A 22961-nucleotide genomic window follows, 5' to 3' on the forward strand; every position below is an offset into this window, starting at 1 on the left:
TGGCCCGCCCTGCTCACAGGCAGAGTGCAGCTGGCCCGGCCAGGGTCTATCTGTGACAGTCAGAGTTACAGACAAAAGTCACTGCATTTCCTGGTGGCACAGCTGGGTCCAACTGTGTGGTAACGGTGAGTGTCGAGGCCGTGTGGGTAAGGCAGCTGCAGTGTCTGCTACCCAGATGAAGCCCATCGTAGGCACGATTACTGGCAAATGGTGACAACGTGCTGGATGGTTCAGGAGGAGCAGGCTCCCATCAGGAGGACAGGTTGGGGGGGCTCTAAGGGGCGAGCCTCGTTTCTCCAGCGGCCCAAGTGCCGAGAGGTGCGCGGATTCACAAAGCGCAGGCCTCTCTTTGCTTCCGTGTTTCGTTGGAAACCGCAGTGTTTATTTTCCCCTTGTTCCTTTATTAAAAGCTTTTTGTTTGTTTGTTCTAATATCACTCTTGTAATTACGTTTAAAATTTTAATTCCAACATGGTTAACAGAGAGGGTTTTTAGTTTCAGGTGTACAATACAGTGATTCAACAGTTCTTGCCTCGCCCGGCGCTCGTCACGACAAGTGGCCTCCTTCATCCCCACCACCCGGTTCACCCGTCCCCCCGGTGACCGTCAGTTGGTTCCCTAGAGCTGAGAGCCTGTTTTTTGGTTTGTCTCTCTCTTTTTTTTTCCCTTTGTTTATTTGTTTTGTTTCTTAAATCCCACATGTGAGTGAAATCACATGGCATTTGTCTTTCTCCCACTGACTTATTTCACCTAGCACGATACCCTCCAGCTCCATCCGTGTTGTGGCAAATGGCAAGATTTCACTCTTTTTGATCACCGAGTAATATTCCATTGCATGTATACACCACATCTTTTCTCATTCATCAGTCGATGGTCATTTGGGCTGTTTCCATAATTTGGCCATTGTAAATAATGCTGCTATAAACATAGAGGTGCTTATATCCCTTTGAATTAGTATTTTCATATTCTTTGGGTAAATACCCAGGAGTGTGATTACTGGATTATAGAGTAGCTCTATTTTTTAACTTTTTGAGGAAACTCCATACTGTTTCCACAGTGGCTGCACCAGTTTGCATTCCCACCAACAGGGCACAAAGTTTCCTTTTTCTCCACATTCTCACTGACACATTGTTTCTGGTGTTTTTGATTTTAGCCATTCTGACAGGTGTCGGGTGATATTGCATGGTAATTTTGATTGGCATTTCCCTGATGATGAGAGATGTTAAGCATCTTTTCATGTGTCTGTTGGCCATCTGGATGTATTCTCTGGAGAAACGTCTATTCGTGTCTTTTGGATTGTATTATTTGGTTTTTGGGTGTTGAGTTGTTCCTTTTTTATAAGCTTTGATGAATGGTGACCCATACCTTGCAACAGGTTTCCCCCCACCCCCACCCGAGGACGATCAACTTTCTTTCTGTTGATTATTCATCTCAGGACCAATTTTGAATCTTCCTTTCATCCTGATTTCTCTCTGAATATTTCCAGATGCTGATTTTCCTCTTGGCATTGGGTGTTCAGGACTGAACTGGGTTTCTTGTGGCCTGGCCAGCACAGGAAGAAGAATACCAGCCCTTCCACTTTTCTACAGTAGGGGCTCTTAGCCCTGGGTGTACACTGGCATCACCTGGAGAGCTTTTATTTTTATTTTTATTTTTTTATTTTTATTTATTTTTTATTTTTTTAAAGATTTTGTTTATTTATTTGACAGAGATAGAGACAGCTAGCAAGAGAGGTAACACAAGCAGGGGGAGTGGGAGAGGAAGAAGCAGGCTCCCAGTGGAGGAGCCTGATGCGGGGCTCGATCCCAGAACGCCGGGATCACGCCCTGAGCCGAAGGCAGACGCTTAACGACTGAGCCACCCAGGCGCCCCCATGGAGAGCTTTTAAAGAACAGTGATGCTCAGGACCCCACCTGTAGAGGTTCTTATTCAGTTAATTTGGGATAAAGCCCAGGCCTTTGGCACTTTAAAAATTTCCCCTTCTCTGCTCCCCAAATGATTATGATATGCAGCCAGAGAAGAGCTATATTGGCCTAGACCTTATATAGGTATCTAAAACAAGCATCTGAAAAGGTCAGAGGTATACCTAGCTTCAGGTCCAGCTTGATCCAGGAGCTCAGTGATCTAATCAAGGTTTTAATTTCTGGTGTGTTTTATTTTGTTTAAACGTCTCTACCTTGCCTGCTGTGATTCTGGTTTATCTGCTCTTTGGTTATCAGATAATCCTTCAGAATTCCTAAATCACTACCAACATGTCCTAGGACTGCATGCTATCCCATTCACGTCCAGTAGGAGAAAGACCATCTTTGTCTTATGATTCATGCTGTTTGGATTGGCTTAGGTATCAAGCCAATCCGTGAACCAATCATTATGGTTAGGGGGATGGCTCAGATCATGTGCTCCATTCTTAGCACTGGGTGCGGTCAGTTCCCCACCTTAGCTCTGGATGCACATTACAATCACCTGAGCAGATTCTAAAGAATCCTGATGCCCTGGCTTCACTCATAAGGATTCTACTTCAATTGGTCTGGGGTGGGGCCCGGGCACTGGCATTTTTCAAAGTTCCCCAGGTGATTGTGATGTACAGCCAAGGTGGAGAAACATGTGAGCCTAGAAATTGTATAGCCTCATGATGCAGGTTCAGACCCCCCACATGGGAAGGTTCACAAGGACAGATCCTATGCTTGCGCCTGAGTGTATGTATGCCTTGCTAGGGGCTGGCCACATGTCTAGCAACCCATGACCACATGGCAGCACTCAGGAAGCCTGGAGAAGCAGAGCCTCATCCTTTACAATTTTCCACCATGAGCAATTGTAGCCAATGGCAATCAGACTGGGAGTAGTTCACACACGTGTGACATGTGGTGGCCTGCTCTTGCTGGAGGTCCACAGGCACTTACGGCTTTCCCCTTCACTGCATCTGTTTCCTCAAAGACAACACATGCCTCTTTGAACTGACTACAGATGAATGAGATTTGTGTGGGGTACCTTCAGTTCCTTGGGGGGAGTCCGAATCCCCTAGCAGGAAGGCTCTATGATAGAATGGGAAGAGTTTAATCTCTCTGGAGCTGTGCTCCCCTAGGCAGGTCCCCTTACCTCTGAGCTTCAGTGTCCAAACCAGGAAAATGAGGACTCTCTCTCCCAGGATGCTCTACGCAAGCATGAAATGAGATAGGTATGTAAACCCTTAGTGCAACACCTGGAACGTAATAGGTGTTCAGTAAATTGCTTTCCTTCCAAGAATGCCAAAGTTAGCTTTTCATCTTTTTAATGTGATGTTAAGTGGGGACTCTAAGACACAGTGTCCAATATAAGTCATAATTTGTTGTTTATAGGCTGAAGCCACTTAATCAACCCTTGGACTCCAAGCCCCTCAGCAGGAGGTTCTGGCCACCTCTTCATCTCTCTATCCCCAGCCACAGACACATGAGGCTCCAGACTTTCCACAGCAGGGGGTCTTGAGAGTGGTAATCTTGTTGGAAGGAAGGTGGTGTGAGAGGTCTCATCTCAGACATATTTGCTTATAGTCACAGTATTTGCATTTAAATGGGATGCTTGCTTGGGGGCAGGGGAGGATGATGGCTGACTGGCAGTGGGTCTGGCACAAAGCAAGTACTAATACCTGGATGCCAATGGAATGGACGAACCTTCCCTTTTGACAGCTTGCCTTGACCTCTCCTGCCCAATGGGGTCATGGAAGAAATGAAGATTAAGAGTGTAAGAAATAGTTCTGTTTATTGATTAGAACATGGTATAAAATTACAATTTGCAGGCATTCTGGGCTTTCTGGGAGGGGCATGCAGTGCTGGGCTCTAGCAGGAGACGGAGTGAGGGCATGGACCACTGGGCATTGGCTCTCTTCCTGGGCACATCAAGGGACTCGCTCTACCAGCACAGATGCCAGTGTGAGAAAGAATTATTGGTTCTTCTGGAAACAAAGGATGTGGGCAGTTTGGGTCACCAGACAATGCCATGCTTAAGAATTCAGTTCTATCCTACGTATGTTAGGTTCTGGCTCTCCCAATCTAGTCATATACGGATGCATATTGTTCTGTATAATGCTCATTTTTCCCACCAAAAGAAGGGAAACAGGCACATTGGTTTGGGAGGCCATCAGAGGATGGTGTGCATTTGGCTCAGGTCATCTTGCTTCCGGATACGTCAAGGTCTGCTGGACTTGGAGGCAGTGGGCTGGGACACGCAAGCAGAAAAGTGTGCACTACTGTTTAAGCTCAAGCAGAGGGACCTTCCACAGGGCAGCAGCATGAAGAGATGAGCATGCTTCCAAAACAAACCCAATTTCATCTTCTCTCTCGCAAGAAGACGGAGAAGGAAGAGTTGGCAATCAGAGACTAAGCCATGTGATGCTGGGTTCCATAGAAAGTCTCCAGCGGAGAATTCTTCCAAAGTGTAAAAGGTGTTTCTGCCCCAGAGTTGGTGTGCAAAATCAGAACAAGGGCACATCCAGGTGTTAAGAGCTTATTGTTCAGTACAACGTCTCTGAGAGCCGGATGGCTATGTCCACAGTTACATGACATTTTGGAATAGCTGGAGAGACCTCATGATGTTGTCGTCCTGGGAGAGGAGGAGGGAAAATAGAGACGATGGTTAGAACTCTCTGCAGCTCTTTCCTGAGAGGCTCTGGAAGGTGAGCACGTCTCCAGTGTGGATTTCTCATGCAGAAAGAAGTCTGCAAGGGCTGGAGAAATAGGAGAAAATGATGGGGGCCCACAGAGTGAGCAATTCAAGGCAAGAAGCACCTTCTTTGGTCTTAAGAAATTTGTAAGAAATAAATTATCCTACTGTATGGTGACTAACATAATATAACAAAAAATCATAAAAAAAAAAAAAGAAATAAATTATCCAGTGAAACAATAAGTATTACTTCTTTTAAGAAGCTCTGGGCAACTGCGTTTTATCAAATGATTTTTTGACATCTACTGAGATGACTGCATGTTTTTTTAATTCTGTTATTAATTATATTGATTGATTCTTGGATGTTAAAGCAAACTAGCATTCCTGTAATAAACCTATCTGTTCACTGTTTTTACATAGTACTGGATTTGATTTTTTGCGCCTATGTCCAGAGGGAATATATTAGCCTGAACATTTTCTATTTTGTAATGGCTTTGTCATGTTTTCATATTAGGGATATGATAGCCTCATAAATCAAGTTGAGAAGTTTTTCCTCTTTCTGTGTTCTCTGAGTTTGAGATTAATATCGTTTTTTCCTCGGAAAGAGTTTGAAAGAATTTACAGAGTAAGACGTCTGTGTCTACCGTTTTCTTTATGGGAAATTTTTAAATTACAGATTCAATTTCTTTAACATATGTAGGACTATTCAGATTTTCTGTTTCTTTTTGTGTTAGTTTCAATAATTCATAGCTGCAAGGAATTTGTGGATTTCATATGTTGTCAAATTTGTTGAATAATGAACTATTATCTTTATAATGTCTGTAAATACTGTATTGTTGTTACCCTTTCCATTCCTGATACTGGTAGTTTGAGTTTTCTCTCTCTTTCTCTTTTGTTTAAACCAGTCTTGCTAAACATTTATCAACTTTATTAATTTCTACAAGGCAAATTTTGGTTTTATTGATTTTCTTATTGCATGTCTCCATTATATGTTCTCTATTTTACTTTCTTCTATTGTATATCCTCTAAGAAATAAGTATTGAATGTAGAAAATCCTCAAATGTCTACCTATTAAGCAATATACTTTTAAGTCCATGAGTCAGAGAAGAAAATATTTTGAATTAAAATATAATGAAAATATGACATATTAAAATCTAAATTGGGATCGAAAACATACTTAAAGGAAATTTTATCCCTTTATGTGAACATATTAGAAAAGAATGGTTGAAAATAATGATCTAAATCTTTGTCTCAAAAATCTAGGAAAAAAACCAAAAAATTAAATTAAAATAAAACAGAAGGAAGAAAATAATTTAGAGCACAAATGATGAAACAGAAAGCAGACCTATAATAGAAAAAAAATCAACAAAGACAGAAGTTGATTCTGGGTATTTGAAATCTTTTAAAAGTGGCTAGAATTTTAAAGTAAGTCTATGGGTTCTGGAGTCAGGCTGCCTTGATTCAAATCTGGATCTGTCATTTACTAGCTGGGTGACCTGGGCCAGTTATTTAATTCCTCTGTGCCTCAGTTTCTTTATATGAAAAATAGCATCAATCCCAGTATCTGCCTATGGGTGGGTTGTGAGCAAAAAAATAAGTGAATTAATGAATCGCTATAGAGGTTGCTAATGTGAGGAGCTAAATGAATTTAAAAACCACTCACCTGTGAAGCAAAGTCAAAAAAAGCACACCTAAGTAGGGCATAGAATTTAAAATTAGAATGATGGAGGTCAGGTTCCATCTCTGATCCTCTGTCACCTACTGTGCCTTAGCCGTAGCTCTTAACTTTGCGATGTCTCAATTTTCTCTTCTTTAAAATGGGCTTGATCAATTCTACCAGTCACCCAGTTCATGATGATTAACATGTTGAAATATTTCTAGCCTTGTTGGTAAATAACTGCTGACCTGAGCTTCGCACCCAGCATCTTTCCCTCTGTCTATCTGGTAACTGGTCCTGGACCAGTTTTTGGGTCTGGAGCACCCAAAGATCCATCCACTAACAGGTTAGCAAGCTTCAAAGGGTCCCTCTAGGGCACGGCTCCATGGCATTGGTCAAGGTCAGTCAGGAGTGGTCAATTCTCAGTCCACTCTCATTCTCCAATAGTTTGAATATCACCATGGACACAGCACCACCACCTCTCAGGGCTGTCGTGAGGTTTGTGCATACACCTGAAACTTGGGGGGTGCTCAGTACGTGTTGGTAACTTCTCCCCTGCTTTTGTGCAGCTGCAGTTCTTCCTGGGTGAGCTCAGAGTAAGTGCGTGCTTTTCTGAAATACGGTGGGGACGGGAATGCATTTTTCTAAAGTAGATAAAAGCAACGATTTCCAGTTCAGTTTCTGGCAGAGACTCTGGGCTAGTCTATCCCTTCAACGAGTGAAAATGTGGTCCAGGGACCCGCAGCACGAGCATGACCTGGGAGAGTGTGAGAGAAGCAGCGCCTCATACTCCCCTTCAGACCCACTGAATCAGAGTCTGCCTTTTAACCAGATCTTCAAAGAGGTTGGTTTGCCCATGAAAGTGTTAGAAGCCTCGATCTCCAGGCCACTTGTGTTAAAACAAAGATTTCTACAGCCCCCTCCCCACCATCTAGTGTTCATTTTCATTTTCAGAATCATCTGGGCATTTTGGGGCACACTACAGCTTGAGAATTACAGCTTTAGGTTTTTTCCCCAGCTACTCCCTTGCAGTCTCAGGAGGGGGTCACTGAGCCAGAAGCATGTTAAAAAAATGGGTGTTGCCCATTTGGGAAGTCTTTGGTTTCACAGACACCCCCTCTGGGCTTTCACATCCCGCCCCCCCCCCCGCCCCCCATTCCTTCTCAGGCTATCTGGCTCAGGCTGGGTTTAGCCAAGACCAAGCACAGGCCAGTTGGAGGAGTGGAGATTGTTGGAATTCTGAGTTGCTGCTGGTGGGGTTGGCGGTGGTGGCTCTGACCTGAGGCTTCATGTTTCTCATTCTCTCCCTCGTGCAGGCCCCCAGCCCCTAGATTTCCTTTCCCAGATCTAGAGGTTTTATGCTCTGAGGTCTCTCCTTACCTCCTGACAGGATTCAAGAAATTCGTCTAAAGTCACGATGCCATCTTTATTTTTGTCCATTTTCTGGAAGACACAACAGGAAGCACGTTAACGAACCTGGTAATCTGCATTCCAAAACTTGCTCTTTGTTAACAACCTTTGCCCCGAGAATCAAGGTGGTCTCTCACTGGCCAGACAGCCCCACCCAGGCCCTGGTTACACCCCCCATGAGCTTCCTTAACATGGAAAGACTCCAGGCTCTCATTACCTCATCACCAGATTATTCTGCTGACACCCTAACATGTCTTCCCCAGACTCTCTCCCAGCCTGTCCACCTGGCAGAGAGAACGCTGCACATGCGAGGTTCGACTTCTGTCTCTGTCACTTACTATGTGACCTTGAGTGAGTCTTTAAGCCTCTCTGAGCCTCTGCTTTTCCCATCTGAAAAGCGAGAGGATTAGACTAGGATGAGCTCGGACATTCTTCAAAACTCTACCACTAGCTTAGTGTTTTACTAAAACACTGCTCTGGTCATGCCACTCTTCTACTCATGATGGAGTAACTGTAGTCACCCAAGCGAGGCTAAGCCTCTTCAATGAAAGGTCTCAGTCCAGCCCACTCTTGTTTCCAACTTTATTTCCCATTACTCCCCAGACATAAAGCCTTAACACCTACTTAAATATGCTCAATGATGTCTTCTCTGGCTACTCTGCTCCACCAGGAATTTTTATGGAACTTAGAGGATATACGGTAGCATTTATACTTCATAATATACTTCCCTGTTCTATTCTATAGTATAGACTTGTCTTCTTAATGAGATCATCTATGACTTGAGGTCAACACATCTTGTAATTCTTCTCCGTTTTCTACAATGCTTAGAACAGAGTTGGACACACACCACTTGCTCAGGTGCTTGTGGGTTGACTGGTCTATGTTGGGCTTAAAGCTCATGCACAGTGTGTGTGCACTTACCTGGAAGAAGACGTCCACATGCTGCCTTGGAGTGTCTTCCTTGAGCACAGGATATGTGTATTTCCCCATCATGTCATAGATGGCTTTGACGATGTCCATCATCTCCTGGAAAGACAATATGGAAGCACAGTGTGGGAACCATGAGGTCAAGCTCTTTTTAGGTGACAGTTTGGGGCTCCTTGTTACCCTTGTGAATGAAGGTGATTAAAAGGACTCTCTTCAGCTGATAAGAAGGAGTTAGAAAGCAAGCTGAAGGGGCTATATTCTGGGAACCACCTCCTAGAGAGAGGGCAATGGAAAATTCTCTTTGCCTTCAGAAGCTCTTGGGTGGGTTACCTTCTCTTGAGCATTATCCTCAGTGAGGGGTGGTGTGTGGGATTGGGGTGAACATGGTTATGTACTGATGAATTCACACCCCATTTTTGGAAGACCCTCTCCCCACTCCACAATTCCTTTGAATGGTTGGGCCCTGATGGCTGTGTTTTTACTGGGTGACCTGTCCCCGTGACCACAGCTAACTGGAACTAAGGTGGACATCTGACTAAAGCTGAGCTACTTTGTTTTTCTCTCTTGAGAAGTTTAAGTGACGAGGCACAGAAACCTAATCAGGAGTGACAGAACCCTGGAGCTCGAAGGTCAGGTGGAGTTAGGGCCAGAGTCGGTGCCACAAGCAAGCCATTTCCAGATTTAGCTGAGGTTGAGTGAGAGCGGACACCAAAAGCTTCTGCAGAAGAGTAGAACTTCTGCGAAGAGTAGAATGGAGAAATACACAGAAGGTAGAAGAGATGAGAAAAATGCAGGGAGAAAGAGAGAGAAAGAAGAGGGGAGAGGAGAGAAGAAAAGTAGAGGGAGGAGAGGGGAGGTGGGGCTGGGGGCAGGACAAGAAATGTTCCCATGAGCATAGGCGTGGGCACCTGCACACACACACACACACACACACACACACACACACACACACAATCTTTCTCACACATACTCTCTCACACACATACACACAAACTCCTTCTCTCTCACCCCCCACAATCTCCCTCACACACTGTCTCACACACATATACACACACTCTCTCACACCCATACTCTTTGTCACACACACACTCTCACACACGTACACACACTCTTTCTCTTTCACACACACATATACACACTCACACACAGTCAGAGGTTCTCTGAGAAAAACAAAAGAAGACAGTTACAAAGACTGGGAGAAGCCCCAGAGGGGCAGTGTCTCAGAATGGGTACCCCATAAACTAAAACGTCCTCTTGCACCTGCCCAGCCCTATGTTGCTAGCAACTTGAATGTGTCATTCCTACAGAGGATCTCAGCAATGCTGGAGGAGAGGGAGGGATGGGAGAGGAAAGAAGAGGTGAGGGGAGAGAGAGAGAGATTGGAGACTAACAACCTTCTAGCTTCAATGGGGATTACATACATTCCATCAGACTAGCTATATCTTTATAGGAAACCTCTCAATTTAAGCTAGTTTATGTTGATGATCTTTTATCTTTGTAACCAAAAGACCACTTTCTACAAAGTCATTCTCGTTTTATGGGGCCTGATAGATGGTACAAATCCTGTCATGTTTTCTTTCTAATCTCTCAATGCTTCCCGATACAGAAGAAATCATCATTAAGTACTTGTTACAAGAGTTAAGTTTTTCTTATTACTAGTGTAGCTCTGTTTCCTCAAGACAGTGAGCTCGTGAGGACATATGCTCAATCCTTCATTGCTAATGTCTCTGCATGGGCTATGAACCCAATAACTGTTGAGTGGCTCTGTGATGTTCTGATCACACTGGCCAGGTACAGTATTCCACGACCCCTCCTTGGAATGCAAGAAGGAGGGTGTAGGAGGACAGCCTTGTCTTTGAGATCTTTGAAATCGTGTCTGTGGAGACCCAGGGGATGGCCTCTCACCTGGGTTCCTTGTCTGCTACTCCACACTCCATGTGTGTATTTTATTGTTTTTATTCATTTTAACCTATTTTTAATAATATTAGACTTACACAAAAGTTGCAAGAATAGAACAGAGCACTCATGTATAGCTTTGTTTTTTTTTTAATTTTTAATGTTTTTTTATTATATTATTGTAGTCACCATACAGTACATCCCTGGTTTTTGATGTAAAGTTCGATGATTCATTAGTTGTGTATAACACCCAGTGCACCATGCAATACGTGCCCTCCCCACCACCCATCACCAGCCTATCCCAATCCCCCACCCCCCTCCCCTCTGAAGCCCTCAGTTCCCCCTCAGTTCCGCTTCTCCTAACTTGCAGAAGCACAGCACAGTGATCAAACCCAGGGAATTAACAAGGCTACAACAATGCTACACAGAGCTATTAACAAAACTGTGGCGCTAATTTACATTTCACTAGGTTTTTCCCTAGTGTCTTTTTTATGGTTAAGGATCCCTCATCTATCTAGTTGTTGTGTCCCCTTAGTCTCCTCTAACCTGTGACAGTTTCTCACTCTTTGTCTTTCAAGACCAAGACACTTCTGATATGAGTACCGGTCAGTTATTTTGTAGAATGGCTCTGTTTGGGTTAGTCCCCCTGGTTTTCTTATGATAAGATTGAAGTTATGTATTTTTGGCGAGAATACCATAGAAGTGATATTATATCCTTCTTGGTACATCGTATCGAAGAGGTATGTGGAGTTGACGTATCTTATCAACGGTGATGTGAACCTTGATGACTTGATAAAGGTGGTGCCTGTCAAGTTCCTTCACTGCTTTAGTATCTTTCAGTGGGTCTTGCCTCCAAAAATTACTATTGTGGTGTTTGCCTAATGCTGACTTTGTATTTCCCTTATTCCTTCTTTATTTATTAATTGGAATTCTTTAAGGAAGAGTTGTCCCTTATCCCCCATTTATCTATGAATTCAATTATTTATTTGAATACATATTTATTATTTATTTGAACACATATTATTTGAATATATATAACCTGTAATTATGTATATATAATTTAGTAGGGACTCATGGATATTTTCTTTATTTTATAGCTTATGATCTAATACTAACATTTTTAATTTTATTGCTCAAATTGTTCTGTTTGGGTAATTGGGAACTCCTTCAGACTGATTGCTGTAGCTTTTTGACATATCCCATCCTTTTCTTTCTTTCTCTTTTAAGCACTCCAATACTTTCCAGCACTACAGGGTACTCCAGGCTGATCTTGTGTTTCTTGTTTCCAGTCCTGGAATCACCAACTTCTCCAAGGAGACTGGTTCTGTTAGCTGGAGGATGGTGTTCAGAAACCAAGGTCTGGGTGCAAGGTATCCTCATTGCTCTTAGGCCCTCCCAACAAACAGAACCAGGAGATACATGTCTCTATCCATGTATTTATTTTAAAATGTGGGCTTCGAAAGTCCTTCACATCCACATTGTCCTAGGTTCTTTCCTGAGTCCCTTTTTTAAGAGAAAGGACTTTAAGACCAATTTTGATCGCTCTCTCAGGATTTTCGTTGCCTATAATTTGGATGAGATTATCTCCAAATGATTGCCAGGACAAGCTTCAGCTGTCTTTTCTAGGAAGCTGCTTATCTACACGTTCTTTTTCTTTTACGGGGTACTTTATTAATTCTGCCATCTAGAGAGTTCTGATGGGTATTAATGACAACAATTTTGTCTAGTCTGCAAATAAGAAAGAGGGAGCAGGAGTTAGGGAGATAATTCAGTGATAGAATTATGACTGCGCCAAAGGTTGGAGACTGTGTTATAAGTCCCATTTTAGGGTCCTTTCTTTATATATTTTGTAAAGTAGTATTTGAATATTTTGGAATATCATATATTTGAGTAGGTATAGAAGCATTAAATTATTTGCAAAATTGAAATAATATTATACATTCTATTTATAAGGTGATTTTTATTTTTTAAAAATATTTTATATATTTGAGAGAGAGAGCGAGAGAGAGCAAGCATGAGTGGAGGGGAGAAGCAGAGGGAGAGGGGGAAGCAGACTCCCTACTGAGCAGGGAGCCTAATGTGGGACTCAATCCCAGGACCCCAGGATCATGACCTGAGCCAAAAGCAGATGCTTAACCGACTGAGCCACCCAGGTGTCCCTATAAGGTGATTTTTAAAATGTAACGTGTCAGATGAATTTTTACATCTTCTTACTTCTGTATGGCTTTAAATGGCCACCTGTTATTCCATTACATGAATTTACTGGAATTCACTGAACATATCTGTTACTAGTGGATATTAGGGTTTTTACACTCAGGGGATCGGCCACCACTTTATTTTCAGCACCTGGAACACCTCATAAGCCCTCAATTATACATTGAGCAAATACTTGATTGAATGAATGAGGAATGAACATTAGAGAGACGCTTGCAGGGTTGAGGTGAGAATTGGAGATGGATGACATTTGTAGCTCTGGGCCCTGCACCCGGTACATAGAAACTCGGGGAGTGGGATGTTACAGGGTGCTAGGTCCAAGCTGCAACTGAGAGACCAGGATACAGTAGGTATCAATGTGAGTTTTGAGATAGGCCTGTGGGTATTTCATTATTTAGACACCACATGTAACTCCGAGGATCCAGAAGGGTCAAGCAGTGAAGCTGCAGAAATTGTGGTGTGTTTAGAGATGGCTGCACCTTCCATCATCCCCTTCTGTGGTTTTACTAGTAGGCAAAATAGATTGGGGCCGATTTGATCCTACTGTAGTCCCTTCTTTCTCAAAAATCTCCCTTCTCTCTTCTAGACAGTGTTTTCAACTCTCCCATTCCAACTTTTAGCTCTAACCTGTGGCTGGCAACCTGTTAAATGTGGGTTCCCCTGGGAAGAGTAAGTCTACACTAAAAGCACTGACACCACCTTTGGAATGTGCATTGAATACAAGGGACCCAGTGACCATGAATGAACCTGCTTAATCCTTTCTCCAGGGCTTGGGAACAGGGCAGGGTGGAGCAACGGGAGAGGTCAAAGGTGACCTCCTTCCTTTTGGAATCAGCTCTGTTAGCAGATCCCTCCCTCATTCAGACAATTTCATCCTCGTGACTGTGCCTGGGGCTGTCTTCTGTTTACAATGAGAGGCCTGCACTGAAGCTCTTCCCTGCCCCTCGCCTCCGCTCACTTACCTCTTTGTTTATGTATCCATCTTTATTGATGTCATACAAATTAAATGTCCACCTTAGCTTCTCATGGACGGTTCCTCTCAGTAAAATCGACAAAGCAGTTACAAAGTCCTGACAAGTGGAAGAGGCATAAATGACATTAACCACCAAGCCACGGGGTGGGCCGAAGCTCTGTCTTCGGGTCAGACTCTATGACTGCTTTTACAGAATGGTATCTCCCATGTCCGCTGTCCCCTGAAAGATATAACCTACCCCAGCGAAAGCACCCCCCTTCCATTCCCTACCCTGCTCCCTTCTAGGGAACAGAGTCTCCTTACAGAAGAATGTGTGTGCTGACACCTCCAGACTCAGGCACACACAGCCTCCTGTGGTACTGCCTTACCCCCCAGCTCCAATTACCCTAAGAGTGGCTACGGTCTAACCTGAGTTCACACCCCTCTGTTACCACTTCCTTGCTCTTTGACCCTGGGAAAACCACTCCATCTCTCTCCGCCTTACTGTCCTCTTCGGCAAACTGGTAATAAATCATAGAACCCTACCTAGTAGGGTTACTGTGGGGGACAAAATGAGTTAATCCAGGCAAGTCTCTAGTGTAGTCTGTCACATGGTTAGCTCGGTGTGCCCATGAGCTAGTCAGCTGTTACCCATAGTTCCTCGAGGCCCTGAACTCCTGGAAGGGAGGGGCAGCTGCTGCTTCCTCCGCTATCTTCAGGAAATGCTTGTTAAGTGGACAAAGGACTGAAGCGTCTGATGATCCAACTGTCCCTTCAATACGTCACAGCTTAGAGGAGGAGGTGCGGGGGACCCCGGGACTCAGAGACAAACGTACCTCGAACTTCACGGAGCCTGTCTGGGTGGTGTCGAAGGCGTGGAAGAGGTAATGGGCATACATGCTGGCATCTGCAAGGCACAGAAGGAAAGGCAGGTGATGGGAGCCGGGGCATCACAGAAGGGAGCGAGAACGCTTGGAAACAATAAGAAAGAGAAGGGGGTGCTGCTGGGGTGATGGGAAAGGGGAAAGGAGGGTGTGGGCAAACCCACCATGGAAACGGGGACCCAGGTGGCTGTCCTGGGGTTTAGGTGGGAAGTTCTCAGAGCAAAGACAGGCCCTTGGCCCTACATCTAGCCTTCCCAGGAGAAATACCCTCCTGCCTGCCTGCGTGGGTAATTCTTGGTGGGTGGGTGACATGGCGACTGTGTGCAGAAGACGCTGTCCCGAGTGGTAGCACTATGCCGTGGAGTGAGCACCCAGGAGGGAGCAGACAGACCTGGGCGTGGCTGGCAGCTCTGTCCCTATGCATCTGTGTGACCACAGGCATCTAGCAGAACATCTCTGAGCTCCTTTTTCTTGTCCCTTACAAAGGGATGTAGAAAGACCTATATCTCTGAATTTTTGAAAAAGTGTGTTAAACTTTTCACATAGTCACATCACCAAAACCACCACCACGCCTGCCACATGATCAAAACCCCGGAAACTGTGGCTCAACAGAACTCGACAACAGTGATTCTGGGGCCTGTGTGTGGTGAAGCCACACCCCCACCCCCGCAACTTGGGTAGGGACCCTCTACCAGGTCCCCACACCTATGAGGGCCCTGTCTGCTGCCGAAGAGGCCCAGGAGAAACGGAGCCCAAGAAATATTCAGACGCTTGGAGCTCCATTTTGTTAGGACCCAGGGAAGGGGTCCTGCAGGAGATAGCTGCTGGGGGCAGGAAGGGAAGTGGTGTGTGACACGTGGAAGCCATGGGGAGAGCCACGGATGTCCTAGGCCCATGGAGCCAGAGCAGCTTCCTTTAGGAGTCAGGCATGGAAACACAGTGGCCATGGGCCTGGCGCGCTCGCTAACCTGGACTCAGATGCACAACTTTATGTTTCCTCCATCTTCTTGGATTCATTCCTTTCTACAGTCCCTGGTATTTCTTAAAGTTCTCTTTCAAAATTCCACCTTGCCTCAGCTGTTGTGAGGGAAAGCATGGAGAGCGTGGGGCACAATGGTGGGACCAACAGGGCAAAGGTTTTCATCAGATGTTTATGGGATGGAATCCTGCTCTGCCCCTTACTAGCTGTGTGACCTTGAATGAATTGCTTAACTTCTCTGAGACGTAGTTGTCCCATTGAGCATATGGTACAGTACCTGCTTTCTAGAGCTGTTATGAGACTTCATGATATTGCTTTATTAATCTCTCCTCTCCATATCTTGTAATAAGAGAGGAAAATCTTACCCTCAGTTGTCCCTGAACTTGAGGAGGAGGAGATAACAAGAAGCATGAACTTGGAGGAAGAAAGGCTGCTCACCAGAGAGGGAGCTGGGAAGGATCTTTTCAAGATCAGACTCACCTCCATGAGGGAAAAACTGAGCGTAGATCTGTTTGAATGTTTCTTCATTGACCACACCACTGGGGCACTCCTGCATGAAGGGGAGAGAGTCAGTGGGAGGGATGGGGGCCCACCCCAGAAGGAGGAGACTGGGTCCAGCCTTGGGGTTTGGGTTCCTCATCATCCCTGATGAGCAGGGACTAGAAAACCACCTGTATACTTCCGTGTCTCCAAGTGAGTAGCCAGGACACGGCCCCACCTTAGGACAGAAGCTGCTTTGCAAAATGATGAGACATCATCTGAGAATGGGTACTGTGAGGTGGAAAGAGCTTGGGCTTTGGGTTTACGAAGACCTGGATTTGGATCCTGGCTCAGCCTCTTCTAGGCTTTGTGGCTTCGAGAGAGTTAGTCTCTGATCCTCAATGTCCTTACCTGTAAAATGGGGCTAACAGTACCTTCCTGACAAGGCTATCATGAGGTTTAATATAGGAAATAATGTGACAAATGAATACATGGGCATTCAGGCTGACACATCAGTCTCCATGAGCTCAGTTAGCATAGAACTAAGTCCCATCGGTTCTGGGGCACGGACGATACTGACAGCATGAGTGGGTTATGCTAAGGCTAGAAGCTGGGCCAAGGTGAATTCTCCAAGGTGGTGCCTGCCGTCCTGTGAAGTTCCTGGGCTACTGGCCAGTTTCCCATCAATGGAGACTGCCTCATTCTTGCCTGGAGTCTTTCGTTCTAGCCAGGTCATCTTGCTCTCATGCCCCCTTTAGAGAATTGGCCTCTCTTTTACAACCACATATATGGAAGAGCTCCCCGATGGGCCCCATTGGCATTTGGAAGAGCTTAGCTCCAGGTGGGAAATCCTGCCTGGGCCTTCAGATGCCCTGTGGGCCTTACATTTTTGAAGCCTCGATAAAGGACTTGCAGCTCCCTCTTGGTGAAGTTGGTCTGGGCCTCAAGCTGCTCCAGTCCCTCAGGCCGATGGCAAACCATGGTCATCTCCAACTCATCTTCAATCTTATCTGGAACCAGAGGAGATGGTGTTGGAGTGGCTGACCTCAGGGGCCACTCATCAGACCATAGTCTTGGCTGTCAAAAGAGTGGTGTTGTGACCTGGGACATGGGGTCGTGGGCTGGGGTCACAGTGCAAATGACCTTTCTGCCTTGAGCCCCCCGCCTCCTGCCTCGTCACTTCTGTCTCACACTCGGTCCAGCCATTAGTCCAGCTGTGTCAGACCACACAGGGAGGGAGCTTCAGGCTGGAGAGGAACACGTTCCAAGTGGACATGAGGGTAAACGGGCTAAAAACAAGTCTATATGAAAACATTTCCCTTTCTTTGAAAATAACTTCTTTGCATATTCAATTTGCTGCCCGTTGAACCATGTGAATATTCTAGAGACACAGGTAAGTGAGTGGAATGATGAACAGCTTCCAAACAGCAAAGGGAAACAAATCTCTTAAAAAGGTAGAGCGAAGTCTTACCATTTGGTACAATTAGATGAAGGCTAACACAATTTAGCAAAGTTCCAGTCATGGCATGTTAAATATTAAGAACACGAGTGTATTTTACAGTGTTGTTTTGTAATGTGTATTAGATATTCTTAAATAACAGGAAAATGACTTACATGGGAACTCTTGATATAAGTCAAAGCTTCTGAAGCATTCGAAGGGCTCAGAAAACAGTTGTCTGAAGCAGCATTTTGTTCCTCCAATACGTATGACAATGTAATGTAATTTTGCATTAGTTATTGAGAAAGTGTCAGTCTATTAAAGCAAGAAATCTGCCCACCGCCTACTGAAGGATCACAAAATCCAAATAAGTGGAAGCTTCAACGTTTTACCATCCCAGGAGGATAAATGAGTGTTTTCCTTCGGGTCCTGCCAGACGCTTTCTATAAATTTACTCCAATCAAGAATCAATTGTCGGCTAACCTTCTCTGCCCGTTGTTGTCATGCAGACATTACCAAATCCATATATTGAACGACTGTAAATCTGGGCCGGCAAGAATAGCGATGAGATGGGCAGGGTGCTGGGAACGCACGCGCACCACGTCGCATCCCCTGAGCATGGAGAGTGGGGACAGGCTGCGTTTCTGTCTGAGAGAACAGGATGAGCAAGTGCTGAACACGGAGCACATTTCTCCAGTCAGTGCCAAGCTCTTGCTACCAGATTTTCTCTCCAATTGTCGTTTTTCCTTCTGAGACTGTGATCTCAGTATAAAAGGAATCCGTCAAAATGAGTTTGTATCTTGGACATCTTCCCTAATGAAATGGACATTTGGGTAAGGTTCCAAGGGAGAGGCAGAAGAACTTGGTAATAATTCCCAATGGTCATCTTATGTGTTGGGCAACAGGTATCACCTTATCCTCCTGGGAGTAGGGCCGATTATTCAATATAAATAAGATTCTTCTCCGATTATACTGTTGTATAGCTACAAGTGACCGATTTCTTTGTCATTCTTACAGAGCCTTTAATTACTGTTATGTTTGCAGCTAACAAGTTAAATAGCAATTACCTAAACACTGCAGCATGTCTATGTAAATCAAAGGGCCATTCCCCCCAAAAAACAACTCCCCCCACATAAATCTAATTCAGAATATTCACATATATTTTCAGCTCATTTTAAAATAGAAATAAAATCGTTGGTTTAAATCTCCCAGTATTAGATTTGATAGCAGTTTTATTTTGAAAAATACAAATATTTAAAACTCTGAGAAGAGGTGAACTATTAAAATGTAAACCAGGAAGACAGAAATGATGTATTTTTGCAGGTGTCTGGTATATCTTTCCCAGTTTAACTTATGCAGAAGCTTAAAAGACTTCTTTTGCAGTATTGCCTCCTTTCTGTTAATCTTCTTGCGACCGAATTTTTCACAAGATCAGGGAAGTCTCTGTGGAAGTTTGAGAGAATCTTTCTGATTCATAAGCTGCACTTACCATCTCCGTTATTATCAACGCACTAAGTAGTCACTGAAATATCAAATATCAGGCCCACTTCATTAAGGGAGAAATCGACTTTATCAGTAAATGATTTGTTTGCTGTCTGGGCAGCAGGATCGGTTTCCATTCGGATTCCGTAATATCTGAGTATTGGGGTGCTGACTGTCAAGCCTGGCTTCAGGTTTGCTTTTCATCACCTTCTAATTGTCAGGCTGCGGAAGCATCAGTCACTGAAGAAAATTCATGTCTTTGGGGCTCAAGATGCCGGGAAGTAGCCTGAATGCCTGAAACCAGGGGTTCCCAATTTTTGATTCTACTGTGTTTCATAGGCAGAACGACAACTTACATCACAATCCAGTATACACATATATGTAAAAGAAGATTTTATGAAATATTTTGGAGCAAAAGTCTCCTTAAACACCTTCCCCTATTAATGTGAGATGTACTCGGTTCTCAATTTTAATCTATTCCTTTGTAAAATTGTGCTGACTGTGACCCTCATGTGTCACGACCTGTGAATGGAGGACGCTAAGTTGTCTGCACCCGTGGCAACCTTCTAGAAGGGCCCACATCTCAGCATTCCCCTCCCTCACGACTGCTCTCCCTTCCCCGCCTTTGTCTGGTTCCAGCCACTGTAAATACATTCTGAAGAAATTTCTGAAGGGGCTGCTGAGGTTTCCACATTCCTCCCGTTGCACTGACCCTGCCTCCCCCCACTCCAGGGAGTCCCTGGGTGCTGCCCAGGTGGCCCCAGGAAAGGAAGGAGGGCTGCCCAGCTCCCTGATTGGAGGAAGAGGAAGACAGAAAATTAACAGGTGGGGAGCCACCTTGACAGTTTCTTTTGAGATCTGTTAAGAGTCAGCAAGGCAAAATAGTGCTTATTATTATTTTTTGTTATTAAAAGTAATGGCGAGCCTGTTGCTAAGTCAGAGTTTGGATGATAGACATCAAAAGTAACCTAGAAATTTAATACTATGGCGATAACTACATAACAAGAATAAATTAGAATACTTTCTGTTGGTTAAGTGCTTTTAATCTGTAAACTCTTTTCATGTCTGTTGTCCCATTACAACCTTGTGCGTGGTGGGGCATGGGGGACCATCACCCTCTCCATCCGAATATTAGAAAGATGGGTGTCCTAACAGAGAAGGGGTTTTTCTTTCTTTTTTTTTTTTAAGATTTTATTTATTTATTCGACAGAGATAGAGACAGCCAGCGAGAAAGGAACACAAGCAGGGGGAGTGGGAGAGGAAGAAGCAGGCTCATAGCAGAGGAGCCTGATGTGGGGCTCGATCCCATAACGCCGGGATCACGCCCTGAGCCGAAGGCAGACACTTAACCGCTGTGCCACCCAGGCACCCCCTCGATAAAGGGATTTTCTAACCATGAGCATCTTAAACAGTGATGAATTGTCTATTACTGTGGGTAGTGAGAGCAAGATAGACTAACCAACTGCAGGGGATTTAGAGCAGGACATTCCCAGACTGAAGGGTAAGTTGGAGAAGATGGTCCTTATTTGTTGAGGTCACAGACTCTTCTGAATGGGGGATGAAAGCTTTAGACCCTCAGAAAAAGAAACTGCACCTGATTATGGCATTTTTCTGTACTTGTAGTTAGGTCCTGGATATTTTAAACACATGGAGCCCAGGTTAAGGCCTTCTGACCCAGGAGATCTCTTCCAAGTCTGTCACTACATGGCTTTGCCTGAGTCACACAGCCAGTCCATGAAAGAACGGGACCTCGAATCCGCCAGTCCAGGGTCTCTTTTATAGATCTGGCTTCCACGTGCCCCTACACCGGCTTCCTCTTCCTTCAAGCACAGACTCAAATTGGTCTGTAACCAATGTTACAAAGTTTGCAACGTTCGGAGCTCTGCTCCTGACAAGCTCTGTGCTAGTGTACAAGTCAGATCCTCAGACTATGAGCTGGAGGAGGACCCGAGCCTTTGGTCTCCTCACTAGTGAGGTGTCTCCTCTGTTAGGTCCATGACCATGACGATGGTCAAAAACCCTGACCATGATGACGTCCTTCTCCCTGGACTAGAAAATAGTCAATCCATCTCGGGATCCCTGGGTTAGATTTTATAATCACCCATCTGGTTTTGACATTACAAAATGGTAGCCCTTGACATGGAATGCAGCCCAAAGATAGGTCTTGTTTGGTCTACAAAATATGGTGTTTTTTTGTTTTTTTTGTTTTTTTTTTTGAATTAACTGCCAGTATTTAAAGTTGAGAGGTTGGCTTAAATAGGATTTTTTATTTCTCTTGGAAAATGGGATTATCTGACATCTTTGGTCTCAAATTCTCACAAAGCAATAGTTTACAAGAACTGAGCTATTCCCTTTGGGGGGCCAAAGCCTCTAGTGCTCCCCCTTTTCACCTGTGGCTCACTTAATTCATTTAGGCTACTTTCCTGACTGCATAGGCATTTGAGTTTTTGGTTCCTGATCTCTGCCTGCTTACCTCCCACTTTCTTACCTTGTCCTACCTCACTCACCACCCAGCCAGCAAGCCTTTCTCTCCCTCACTATTTGTTTACTTAAACACATTCCGCTTTGCTTCACAAAGGACTTGAAACTGATTATATGAAATAAATATAATAAAATAAAGAGATAAGGTAATAAGAAAAAACTGCCCTAGAAAATGTTGATTAGATTAGGAAGTCAAGACCATGGGGAACAAGAGAACTTAGAAATTCAGGTCATTTGTTCCAAGCAGTGACTACACTTGAGCCACAAACTGGCTCTGAGCTTTTCCATTTATCTTGTTGTCCATGAGAGAACGAAACGTATCAGTTTCTTAGTGGGAGCAAAGCTTTTCCTATAACTTGTCTCTAAAGCATGTTTCCAACTATTTCTATCTAGGTGGGGTTTCTAACAAGGGGCAGAGAAAACTGGTGAGTGAGTAGACTAATTGCAAAATATACTTAAGAAGCTCTTCTTTTGAAAGTAATGTGACCAAAGCAGTCAAGTTAGTTTAAACTTTTTTACCTCTCTGATACTGGTAATACCACCAGGCGATGTCTAGGAAAAAGTAAGAAAACATTTTACCAAATCCATTCATCAAAAAAAAAAAAAAAAACACAAAACCCACAAAAAACATACTTATTTTCCTTATTTTCCATGGAGATTGCACTCTGAGGGTCTCCAGGTCACTGTCCAGCTCGACCTATGCAAAGAGATGTTGCAGCACAGCAGAGCTGACTGACCTTCTCCCTATCCTTTTCCCAGGGTCAGAACAGGCAAGAGCAATGGGTCAGCTCGCAGTGCCCACGGCTCCCAGCAGGGGGCTCACTGAGCATGCCCGCAGCCATGCAGCCATGCAAGCCTGAAGAGAGATGGGATGGCATGGGCCAGAGGATGCATGGATGTGGATGGGTCCTTGGAAATACCCGCATGTTTGACTGAAAAGTGACTTCTGTGGCACCCTTCACAACACACGCCCCGTTGTCCCCCTCCGTTACTTTGTAATTCGAAGCTGCGCCTTTTGTAGGATTCTGTATTTGCTTATTCAACAATCAATGACGTATCTGCTCTGCGTATTTCAGTGAATGAAACAGCTTTGTTCCCTGCTCTGCCGGAGCTTACAATCTACAAGTCTTTGCTTCTCTCTTTCCTTCTTGAGCCTGATAAGTAAGATGCAGGAAAAAAAAAGGAGGGCTGTTGAAAAAAACTGATCAGCGCATTAGGACGGGTGAGCAGTGGATGCAGGGGAAGCCCCCTGTTAGGCTGAATATAAAACACAACACAAATCATCAGATCTGGAAAATCTCCCATGGCACGATGGAGCTGAGTGGGTCCAGGTCCCAGAGAGCAGGAAATGGGGGGGGGCTCTACTTGCTGCTCTCCTGCTGACCTTTTGGGGTCTTTCTGGGGGTCAGCTTGGTTTTTCCTCTGTAGGCTATTCTTTGAACTTCCTCCTGTCCTTCTATCACTCCTGACCAAGAGTGTGTAAGCCAGGCCAGCCATCACTTTAAGTGTGTTTTGGTCACTCCCCAT

General features: G+C 44.5%; 1 protein-coding gene across 1 annotated transcript in view; it reads right to left on the bottom strand.

Moving 5' to 3' along the window:
• Positions 1-3715: 3715 nt before the first annotated feature.
• The window catches only part of KCNIP1 (potassium voltage-gated channel interacting protein 1), a 338676-nt gene continuing 319430 nt past the window's right edge, over positions 3716-22961 (bottom strand). Inside the window, exons 2-8 of the mRNA XM_045792094.2 lie at positions 16919-17043; positions 16034-16103; positions 14527-14597; positions 13701-13808; positions 8623-8727; positions 7672-7734; positions 3716-4574 (exon numbers count right to left, since the gene is read on the bottom strand). Of these exons, the coding sequence (XP_045648050.2) occupies positions 4527-4574; positions 7672-7734; positions 8623-8727; positions 13701-13808; positions 14527-14597; positions 16034-16103; positions 16919-17043 (590 nt within the window). The 3' untranslated portion in view covers positions 3716-4526. The remainder of the gene's footprint in view (positions 4575-7671; positions 7735-8622; positions 8728-13700; positions 13809-14526; positions 14598-16033; positions 16104-16918; positions 17044-22961) is intronic.

This window comes from Ursus americanus, chromosome 15, assembly GCF_024610735.1.
Source record: "Ursus americanus isolate L20-20 chromosome 15, mUrsAme1.1.p, whole genome shotgun sequence".
Lineage (NCBI taxonomy): Eukaryota > Metazoa > Chordata > Mammalia > Carnivora > Ursidae > Ursus > Ursus americanus.